The sequence below is a fragment of the Lygodium microphyllum genome, chromosome 10 (genome assembly GCF_053477565.2).
Source record: "Lygodium microphyllum isolate KBCC chromosome 10, Lygodium_microphyllum_v1.1.10, whole genome shotgun sequence".
NCBI lineage: Eukaryota > Viridiplantae > Streptophyta > Polypodiopsida > Schizaeales > Lygodiaceae > Lygodium > Lygodium microphyllum.
In genome coordinates, this window is record NC_141144.1 from 105,105,566 (window position 1) to 105,117,823 (window position 12,258).

The following is a 12,258-nucleotide window of genomic DNA, read 5'->3' on the forward strand; positions in this document are numbered from 1 at the left end:
GTTTGCATAGGCCCATAAACATTTGAATGCACCAACTGCAATCTGGTTGTTGCTCTGAAAGCAACATCAAGAGAAAATGAGAAACGATGCATTTTCCCTAAAATGCATCCCTCGCATAAATGCTCAGGAGGTCTCTCCAAGAGAGGTAAGCCATCCAGCATCTGAGTACGCTGCAAAAGCATCAAGCTGCCAAAGTTTACATGCCCCAAACGAGCATGCCATAACTCCACCTGTATCATAGCAGGAGTAAGAGTGGATGTCAAGTATGCCGTCTGATCTACTGAAAGAGCATCCAACTCATATAAACCATGACACAAAGATCCTGTCAAGACCAAAGTCATGCGTTCTTTATCTCTAACCGTGCAACGGTCATCATCAAATGTGACCTGCAAACCACAACGTGCCAAAGAAGAAATAGAAAGCAAATTCTTCTTGATTCCAGGCACAAACAAAGCATCTTGCAAGCGGAGAATAGAGCCATCAATGGCTGTGAGCTGAATCTCCCCAATACCACGAACAGGGTATGATGCATTATTGGCACACTGTACAGATTTCCCAACGGGAGGTGCACTAACCGAAGCAAACAAATCTCTGCGAGATGTAATATGTCTAGAAGCACCACTGTCAAAGAACCAAATGTCAGCATCCTCTGTAGAGCTAAGTGCTCTATCGGCCCAAGAGATGTCATAACTACAAGTGTAAAAACAATAGTCCCTGTCCACAACAAAGGACGCGGACTCACTAGCAGTGGAAGGAGTAGTAGAAACAGACATTCCTGACTCCTTCTTCTTCTCTTTGGCAATGCGCTTCCTGACTCAGTGATATAGTGGCCGGGCTTCTTACAATAATGACATTTTCCTTTTTTAGCTTCTGTCCCCCCTTGTGTCTGATTCTGCGATGTGCCCGAAGTGCCAGAACTCTGTAGAGCATTTTTCACCTTGCTGTTTTTGCCTTTCTGTCTTGCCACAAAAGCCTGCTCAAAGACTATAGCATCCACACCACTATTTTTTCCTATTTGCTCCTCCTCTAGAAGCAAACTAACCAGCTGAATAAAAGTGAGTGGGTGCTCAGCAATCCTCATGGTGAGGTTCAATGCAGTATGAAAAGACAAGTACGAAGGAGGTAAGGAATTCAAGGTGGTGGATATCAACTGTGCATCCGAAAAATACTCATCTACATTCATGAGCTGCTCCCTCAAGTCCTAAATCTTATTTAAGTGATCTTGCATCGAATCACCCTCATTCATCTTCAAAGTCTCCAACTCTTTCTTCAAGAAAGAGATCCGAGTCTCATTCTTTCCTGCAAACATATGCTCCAAAGTCAACCATGCATCTCGTGAAGAAGATGCTGAACGAATGTGAGGAATGATGGATCGCTGAACTACCAGAGCAATCAGCGACAAGGCCTGTGCATCACGTGTATTCCAAGCTTTTTGAGCTGCAGTTCTTGGAGGAAGTGGCTGAGGTGGAGCAGGCTGAGGTCCCCATTGTCCACGTGCGCCATGGGGAGGAGTAACGGGAGCTACAACTCCCGGTCGTGTTTCCTGTCCACTGACATAATCCCATAAATTCTTGGCCACTAATACATTCTTCATCATGAATGACCATAGCGAGTAATTGTTTCCGTCCAATCTGTCTTCCTTGGATACAGACGTAAAGACATCACCTCCTTGATTTGCCATGATGACAAATTTCCAAAGACAAATGAGCAATGTCAAAGCAGTAAGGCATGGAAATCTGCAGATTTCCAAAAATTGCAGCAAACACACTTCTGCAATTAATGTGCAAGGGCGTACTCTATCAAAAACTGTCTTTTAATGCACGCTTCCCAAGGTGCAAACAGTGCTCAACAACACTGTTATATCAAAAGCCCCAAAATTTCTGCCAAATTTTCTGTCAAAACAATCTTTCTGTGACTGTAACAGTAGTTCATATGCAACTGTCCTCAAAATACATAAAAGCCCCAAAAAAATTTATGACTGTGTCCAAAAATTGCATTTAATGTGTCCCAGACACGTTTCTGAATATTGTGCCTGGGCCGTGGGAACCCTCTCTTCCACAGATTAATTCTGGTAGAAAAAATGTATTTTTTTTAAATTTACATCCACACCAATAGGATCGAGGTGCAGCTCAGAGTTCAGTAGACAGTGTGAGAGTAAGAGAGACAGAGTGAAGCACGACACCCAAGAGAATAGTCTGAAAGAGTGTAACCAGAAAGTACAAAGTACAACCCTTAAACTTAGAGTTGTAGGGGGTGTTCACACCCGACACACGCTAAGTGCCCATAAGTGTGTAACATAAGCACATAAGCACATACGACAATAAGACTATAAGTCTGGGGGAAAAAACCTCTCCTACCGAGAGTAAAAAGTGCCCCAGTGTCCTACTGATCACCGACACTCCCATATGAGCGTAGGCATAAGTGAGGCGTGAGTCAAATACCCAACAATCCAAAGAGGGCCGGGGAGGGGAGTGCATGGCTGGAAAAGGGGGTGGGGTGAGGTATCCAAGGCTTCCCACCCCCCAAAAGGTGCCACACAGGCAGGCAAAGCAAAAGCGAGAGCGAAAAACGCGGGACGCGGGATCTAGGTGGCGTAGGCGACATGGCCGAAACAGGCCCAAAATCTCGTATGAATTCATACGGATACGTACCGTACGGTTCGTACCGTACAAACCAATCCGTACCACATATGAAGGCAACTATGATCCTAAAGTCGAGGACTCTCGAAGGACTTCTCGTCATTATGTTTTGACACCCACTGGCCTAAGTTAGGGTGATTGCAAATTTGAAATAACCCATTGACAACTCTATGATTGCAGCACCTTTGAGATTTGCAGCTAATATTTAGAAAATAAACATATAGAGTGATTGTGGTCTCTAGTCTCCAACGTAGAATCTATCAGGTTTTTACATGGAGTTTTCATAGAAGTTAGGTTTCCTCCCTTTCACTACCTTTATACATTTCTTCTTAAATGGTACTCAAGTTATGGTTGGTACACAAATGCATATCGCTCTTTAAAGAGCACAAAAAGGATGAATAATGTGGAGCAAAAATGAATCATAAAGCATAGCTTTAGTTTTCTTTTTTAGCAAAAATGGTTTGATAATCCCCTCTTTATTTATTTTGATGTAGGATATTATTAATCTTTGTTATATGTATAGCCTCAGGATACCTTTAGATTAACATGTGTGTTGGAAGAGAACAATTGATTGACTTTAAGAAGCAAAAAAATTCCCTACTATGCCGCCCCATTCTCCATTGAGTAGATTTAATCTTATGTGCAACCAATCTAAGTTTCAAAAATTTGACTTGTGCAATGTTGAGAAGACCAAAATGGTTGAATAAATGGCCATTATCATAGTTGCATATTTGATTAGTATACGAGACTTTAGAGAGACTTGCATGGCAAGAGATACCCAATTTTTATATATAGTCACAGGCCACATATTTTAATGCAACAACAACAAAATTATCTCTTCATATGTTTCTTAACTACCATCCAGTTTCTCAACTTCGTTTCTTGAAGCACATAAGCTAGCAAGAAAGCTACCTTTTAGAAAGTACTTTAACTAAATGTATGGACATCTTATAAAATTTTCTCTCCATATTTTCAAACTGCATGGATTCACCTGTGATGGAAACCCGTGGACTAGTAGAACTGTAGTTTTTTGTGGGTCTCCCTCCTCGACATAAAACCACCTAATGACAAAATAACATCAAAGAGTATAAATTAAGTCAAAATGATCCATCTTGTAAGCCAACCACTACAAACAAAAAAATCTTTCTAACTTTCTAGGAAAACAAATATGGGGTTATAATGGCTATGAAATGAAGGTGAGTAATTTCTATTTGTCGGTGAAAAGGTGTGATTGGATGATGTTGCTTGCATTCTCACTACAAGACAACCTTGGACTATTATGGTACATTGTGTGTTAACTTCTGCATTGACTCCTTTGCAAAATGGTAACTTTCATATTAAGAGATGTTCTTTGGACAAAAGCACAAAACCACAAAAGGAAACTTGGTAAGTCCTAGCTTTGTGAAATGGGATCAAGAATAGCCAAGCCACATTGATAGGCATTACGTAAACATAACCACCAAGAAGTTGAGGTGCTTTAGTTTCTTTAGCTAAGAGTTAAAAAAGATGATAAAACAATATGTGCAATATGATGTTAATAGAGCCTCATTTGTCATACACACCCACTGAACCAACGAGACTACATTGAACTCTAATCAAAACATGGTTTTTCAGATTTAAAAATAGCTCTCTTAGTAAATCCCCTTGGTGTGGGGAAATGATACACTTCGCAAAGAGAAAATGCAACTATGTACCATGACTAACAAAAACAAAAACTCGAAAACTTGAATGGATAATTATGAATGTTAGAATTTGCCAATTCTATGGGCAGTGCGGCCCAATGTTATCGTTAGTTGGTTTGTAGTGTGAACACAACTACATTAACAAGTTGTGTCACCACTTCTACAATTAGTTCTAGAGTAAAATTAAGTCAAGCTGAGTTAGGGATAGGTCTAACTTAGTTAAGACCTACAGTACTTTCATTCTATCATTCTAGCACTTGCATCTTTTGAGTGTGGAATTGCTGCCCACTCTTACTCATTGTCTTGTGTTCACTCTCTCTCTCTTTTTTTGTGGAGATAATTGAATTAAGAAGCAAATATTTACATCAAACCATCAGGTCAAGAAAAGAAAAAACAGACACAAATAAAAGTCTACCAAGACTCTAACATAGAAATATCACACAGAAGGACAGCTAGTGTAGAGCGAACAATATCCAGTCAGGAAGCAGCAATGTCAAGAAGAACCAGATCAGCTGAGACCATAGAGAAAATCTGCTATAACACTAAACCACAAACGCCGGCCACATGACCATGGATGCCCGATGTTGAATCAAAAATAAAGGCATTTTGAGTACGCCAAATATGCCATAGGGCTGTCCATCTAAGGAAATGGAAGAGATAAGAATAATCTAAGACATAGAGATCATCTTTCCCATAATCCACGAACAAGCAAATATCCGGTGTTGAGTCGCCGAAGACCACACACAGGAAACAAAACTCCAAAGCTGTTGAGCAACAGGGCAAGAGACAAAGAGATAAAGCAATGTCACATCACATGTAGTGCAAAATATACAACAACCAGCAGAGATCTTGCAAGCATGCAACACATCCCCAATTGGAAGACCCCAATAAGCAACCTCCACATGAACACTTTACCCCGAAAAGGAACCTTAGACTTCCAGAGTTGAATGAATCTTTCCTGCCACTTCTTTTTGCTATCCCAAATATGCCAAAATTTATAAGCCTCTCCAATGACCCATCTCTTAGCCTCCACCATCTAATGATATATCTCATTAGCTGACCTTTTCTCGATATCATTAAGAAGCACAAACCTCCAATCTCGCCAATGAGATGATGGCTGTAACGCAGGCAAAGGAGATAATCTCAGAAGCCTGTCCTGTAGGGACGACCAAATATCATGATATCCTCAAGGCGCCCGAAAGTGCTCACGAATACGTTGGAAAGAATAAAGATGCGGCTGCCCAGGAATGACACCATCAAGGACTGTCTGCAACCCCAAACAAGACATCCGGTTAAACTTGTCTCACTGCAAATCTTTATCATCCCAATCCAACAACCTAGAGGTAGCCAATACTTCTCCTTGCAGCGAATTCTTCTCCTTATGAAAATCAGGGAGGCACCAGCTGCAAAATGTAACTTCTCGTGCCAAGATGCAATCAAATGTGAAAGGAGAAAAGACTCGAAGACCTTAATAGGCCTCGTGAAATTAAGCACATGCCACCAACAAGCGTGAATAACCATGCTACCATGAGAGATGCCAGTCCTTTCTATGAAAAATTTTGCGATATCTGACTAGGGATGACTCTCTACACAGTGCCTGCAAAAGAGCTAGTCTCGAAGCAGTCATATGCAAATTAACATCCAATAAAGCTGCTCTCCCCATCCTTTTAGGAGTATTCACATCCTGCCGCGAAATCCAACGATTCCCTTTATTTTTCCACAACATGAATCGGATAGGCTGAACCAGTTCCAAAAGAGAATTCTTAGTCCAAGTAATGGCAGAAAAAACGAAATCATACTAATCATGATGCATTGAGCAATTTTAAGTCACACATGAAGAAGCCAGCCTTGAGATTTCCAATACATGAACCGATCATGAATACAGGATGACATCCAATCAAGCAAGGCACAAGGAGCTACATCCACACCAATAGGATAACCCAAGTGTCTGGTTATATCTCCATGCCAACCCATGCAATCCCAAGGCCTGAATATCATTCTCCATACAAGAAAGTAGTGTAGATTTTTTAGCATTAATATGGAGTCTTGATGCCAAAGCAAAAAGATTCCACACAACCATTGCCAGATTAACATTAATGCGATTAGCATTAAGAAACATAAAGGAATCATCAATCAAAGATTGACCCAAAATTTGGGCACCACTAGGAAGAGACAAACCAACAATCTCACCCTGATCGGCCAACTTACCCAAAAATGAGAGCATCCGGTGAGTGACTAAAGCAAATAGCGAAGGGCTGAGAGGGCAGCCTTGCAAAAGAGACCGAGACAAGGCAATTTCATTTGTGATCCCTCCATTAAGTGCATTACAAGCCACTGCACCCTGACTAATGGTATCAACAAGAGAAATCATGCAAGGACCAAATCCCATGGTGGACATTAGCTGCCACAAAAAGACCAGCTAACATGATCAAATGCCTTTTCAAGATCAAGCTAAAGCATAACAGCCTATTGGCCCGAAGCTTTGGCATAATCCATCCCCAATTGAACATTCAAAATGTTATGCATTATATTTTGACCCTTAATGAAACCATATTGACGTGGATGAACCAAGGGCGGAAACACTTTCTGCAATTTGTTGGCAATGATTTTAGAGAACATTTTTTATAAAGAATCCATAACATAAATAGGCCTCCGTTGTTTCAAAAGGTCGAAGAGGGAACCTTAGGAAAAAGGACCTCAAAAAACCCCCTCGTTCCATCATAGATCTCTTCAATGAGAGGGGCATACACTTGCCTTGAAGCATCATCTTGACATACCTCAACACTGACAAGCATGGACTGCAACCAAGCACAAATCCTACTAATCAAAGGAGTGCTTCCAGTAAAGTAAACGATGGCTGCCCTCTCATGAAAAGCAGCAATCTAATGTAAGACCAAGTCAGTTCCATAGTACGGGGGAGTTTCGGAAACCGGGAAAACGGAAACAGGAAAAACCAGAGTTTCGAAGTTTTGGCCAAATTTTGGAAACGGCGAAACGGTGTTTCGGATTATACACTAAAATAAATACAATATTATGAGGGTATGTAAATATATCAATGCCTGCAATAACATGTACCCAAATTTCATACAAAACTTTGAGTCTTCATGTCATATGATTGAAATCATGATTCATTATTTATGTCACGACTCAGGAGTGAAGATTGAGGAGTCAAAACTAAGGACTCAATGGTTGAAACTTAAGACAGCTTAACACAATTAAGACTCAATCTTCAAAACTTAATTTATGACTCATGAATAATCTATGATCTAAAGAGCAGTGAAGACTGACATCAAGAACAATGAAGATTGACATCAAGAACAATAGAACAAGAATCAATATGCATAATAAGTGAAATCAAGATACAATGATACATGTAACTATGTCATGTTAAATAAAACTTACTTGTCTTGGGGTAAAAAGTTGTTACGAAACAAGGCCTTGCCAATTATATCCATTTACTCATATAGAAGCCCCAAAGTACAACCCTCCATATCAGTGATGCGCTATAGTGTAAATAGCAGAGAGACTTTTCACCAATGCCTCTGCGTAAACCCACCAACTCTCATTTAAAATTATCCGCCTAAAAGCAAAAGCCTTTGAAGACACTCTCTCACTTCATGTGAGCCATTCCTAGCATGCAATGGTTTGTATCAAATTTGGACGGACCCGTATCAACCTCTCCAATACAATAAACATATAAGCAAATCTAGTCGTAGAGGGCTTCAATAGCTCAAGTGTGCTCTTGACTCGAAACATGCTTGTGATGAATGGCCTCTTCTTCACAAATCTTACCATGCTTGTTGCCGTCTTGAAAATGTCATCCACCCAAGATATTTGCCCAGCATCTTCAATAAGCAAGTCAAGGCAATGGGATGCACACAGAGTCCATACTATGCTAGGAAACTCCTCCTCAAGCATACGTCCCAAGACACACAATTGCTTCCATTATTTGTCACTACCTACACCACATTTTGGACTCCTACATCCATGATGACCTGTCACATGTACTCCCAAATGAAAGTTTCTGTGATAGTCAGGACCTGAGGCAAAGGCATCGATGGCCTTAATGAACATGGTGCCTTTACATGAAGATACCAAAACATTGTAAACATTCCTTCGACGCATATTTGACCATCCATCGCATAATATTGTGCGTCCATATTTCACCCATGTCTCCTTCAAGGGCTCCAATTGAGCCTCTATGGATGCTTTCTCCTTTCGAAGCTCCCATGTGCATAATGCATCTACGGATGGATCTTCCAACTCATACCCTATGCGGCTCGCTCACTGCCCAAACAGCACTCGCCTGGTTGGACAACAGCTATTCGGTGGTGGCTGGAAACAGTGAAAAACTGCACAAGAAGGCCGAATAGCACGCAGTAATGATGGACAGCAATGTAGGACAGCTCAGATAGATCTCCTTCATGAATGGGGTGTGGACAGCAAAGCTCTAGCATCTCCAAGCCAAAAACGAGATTGTAGCTGAATGAAGGGCAACCTCTCTATTTATAGAAAGTTTAGGTTCTCCCAATTAGGGTCTGTGCTTATGGGACACAGATACTCTCTAGGAACACATTTCTTTTTAATAAAAGGTTCATTTCATTAATTAATTGAGTTTTAGGGCTGTTTTAATAAAGCTAATGCATTTTAGTTCAACAACCCCTCTCAAGTCCAAAATTGGAACCAGAAAGGGACTAGATTGGTCCAAGCCCAAATTTCATTTTCTTTTCCCTAAGACATTCCACACAAAGCAACCAAGGCATTGGACAAAGAGTGCATGTCAACCACCCAATGATCTACCAAGACTACAAAGGCAATGGTAATCTTACAAGGGACCCCAAGTGATTATCCCAGAGAGGCCATGGCATTGGACAAAGGGTGCTCTTCAGTTGCCCAGTGGTGTATCGGAACCTGCAAAGGTGGATGAAACCACAATGAACTTTGGTTTTTCTTTAAAGGGCTTTTGATTGCTTTAAATAGAGTTATCTTCAAATGAGGGTTTTCAATTACTTTTCGTCCTATTAAGTAATCTGTGCCCTTTGGGGATACTAAAGGGATGGTCACATCCAAGACCTCCACAAAACAAACAAGTGATCCCAACCACCATTGGGTGTTAGTGATGAAGATATCTATGGAGGGTATGCGGTGAAAGTAAAAAAGATAGGTGGAAACAAGCTAAGCAAGCTAGGCAAGCAAAGGAAATTGCCCTAGGAGACTGTCATATGAGTTGCCACAAATATGATGAATCCAAAGTCGACTGCTCCAAAAGACTAAGAATGGATACATGTCCACGGATGCATGTTTACAATAACATAATGCTATGCATTGGAGTTATGCAAAAGGCAATGCAGATGATCATGCAAAATGCAAAATGCCATGTAAGAGTGCCACTTGGATAGTGTCCTCGCAAGGAAATTGTTCACTTGCCCCAAGTACCCTTCTACAATCATGGTCATCTAAGATGCAGATAATGATACAAGGTACAAAATAATAAATGTCCCAGAACCGAAATCCTATCACCCTCGAGAGAAAAAATTTTCCCCCCTCAATGTGCAAAGGAAAGTCATCTCCACCTAGTGCTTTGCAGCCAAATCAACTCACATCAACCCTCCTCACGTGCCATCATCATCGGGCTTGCATTTACACCATTTTAAGACCGTCTACAGCAAGTTACACCCTCTTTATTTGTCCTACACCAAATACCTCCATTTTTGTGTCATCTAAACTCCTAAAGGGCTGCCTAGCAGTTGCATTGATAGCAACCATCATCTGGGAGAGATTTCAGCATATCCTTCACCTATGATAGCTCCGAATGATTGCATTTCACTCCCTCTATAGCTAGCTATCCTTTCCTTCATCTTCAACATTACCTTCTATACCCTACTACTGGAGGACTACATTTCCCTCCCTCTACAATGCAAACTCCCTTCAAGTGTTGTTGCTTGATTCAGACAAGACAGTACAACTATCTTCAAAGCTTTGGCTCCCCTGTATCAGCTCGATTCACTTAGCATGATTCAGTGACTCATCATTCATCTTCTTCTTTTTTTGTGTTTTTTGAGTTTCTCTTCTCACTCAGTGTTTGCCGTAAACAATCTGTGTTTCCCCCCCCCCTCCCCCACAAACCCCACTATCACTCTAGTTTGCTTTCACAACAATCATATTTTGATATACAAGTGTTTTCCAGCTTTAGCCAACAATTGACCAGGCACAGGATGTTGCACAGAGTGCAACATGGCAGCTGCTGTGCTGCGCAGCATTTTTATCATTATTTAATTCAGCGATGGCAGTTTTGGTGTGGTTGGCCCATTTTGAAACTAGCTAACATGATTATTATATTAGCCTTTTGGAGCAGATTTTGAGATTTCATCACCTCCGGTGGCTGAAACACATTGGGACAAGTAGAGGAAGCCTTAGCAAGCATCATGTGCGCAATCAAATGAGGCTGCCCTTGTTTTTGTGCAAGTTATTCACGAGACAATATCTACCGAGATCAAAGCCGAGTTTCTGGCTATTATGGACCGTGAGGTCCCATGTTACCAACTCTTCCTTCACATCACAAGCTCAAAGGGGAGGATTACCGCATCTAGTGGGTAATGATGCTTGCCATCTTGGAGTCCTATGACTTGGCAGAGCTCATAAGCGAGGCTATAGGTCCTATAGCCTGTGATGCCTCCAAGCTTTCTACAAACGATAAATCTAGGTTGCTCAAGGTACACGCACATTCGGATAAACTAAATGCTTGCATCCACTCTTTGCTCTTTCTCTCTTGAACTCAAACTGTTATTGCTTGCATCAAGCACTTGACCGTGGCTCGGGAAACATGGTTGGAGTTGGATCAAATGTGCAAAGGATGACCATTATGAAGCGAGTGTCTCTAGACATTCAAATTCGGCAATAAGTCTTCTTCTATGCAAGAGCATGTCAATAAGCTTCAGCAATTGTGCAAATGTAGGTCTAGAACACAAGAAAGGTGATTACCTTGGAGGACATGGTGATAACTCTTCTTTCACAGTTACCACTCCCATTCAGTGCATTTCTTTTCGCCCTCATTGCTTCAAGGTGTACAGAAACCCTCAAGTGGAAGGAATTGGTTCCGATGGTCTTGGACCAAGAGGAACAACTCAAAGGTCAGAACAATCCCAAGTTGGAGGCATTGATAGGTCAGTCTTCCCAATAGAAGGGGGAGAACAACAACAACAAGGACAAGAAGACCAAGCAAGATAATGCCAAGGAGTCTACTTGCCACATTGTGATAAGACAAGTCATTGGAAGAAGGATTGCCTTAACAAGGACAAGAAGGACACCAAGAAGAAGAAGGCTACAAAGAACTTAGGAGTGGTGTGGTTGCTTCCTCTTTTTTCCCTGTAAAATGTGGCTGATTATATTACTCAAAAAAAACTGATTACAACAGAGTACTCATGCTCAACAGACCAAGCTAGAGCTGATGAAAGTCACAGATACATCATATATACAAGCCTCTCAAGGCGGTCTGGGGGGGATGGGGGCAAGAATCCATGGAGGGGGTGTATCGCCATCTGGGGCTGCCTGCCTGCATCACGAAGAATAGGTCCTGGCCGCCCCAAGTGCGCATGAAATGACATCCGAGCTCCTAACGAACCCTGGACTCACCTTGCACCTAATCCCATCGGCCTCAAAGGGAGTGGATGATGGAGGTCCAGAGCTCTGCGAAGGTCGCCTGTACTGAAAGTCTCTCTTTGCCGAAAGCCACCTGACACCACACCTTCCAGATATGCCAACCAGTAAGACTCCCTATGATTTCCCATACCTCAGAGCAGTCTGCTGTGGGCTCCACTACCTGGCGGATGGATAGAGCCTCATACAGAAGGTGACGGCCCTAGCTGACCGCTTGCCAGCAAAACGTGACGGCCCTAGCTGACCGCCTGCCAGTAGAAAGCTCCCCAAGAGATACATCC

At 41.8% G+C, this 12,258-nt stretch overlaps 1 protein-coding gene across 2 annotated transcripts in view; it reads right to left on the reverse strand.

Moving 5' to 3' along the window:
* Positions 1-12,258, reverse strand: part of LOC148030388 (alpha/beta-Hydrolases superfamily protein) — a 145,868-nt gene that overhangs the window by 71,261 nt on the left and 62,349 nt on the right. For both annotated transcript variants that reach the window (XM_087686701.1, XM_087686702.1), the window contains one exon: positions 3,631-3,700. In XM_087686701.1, coding sequence (XP_087542827.1) covers positions 3,631-3,700 — 70 coding nt within the window. The remainder of the gene's footprint in view (positions 1-3,630; positions 3,701-12,258) is intronic.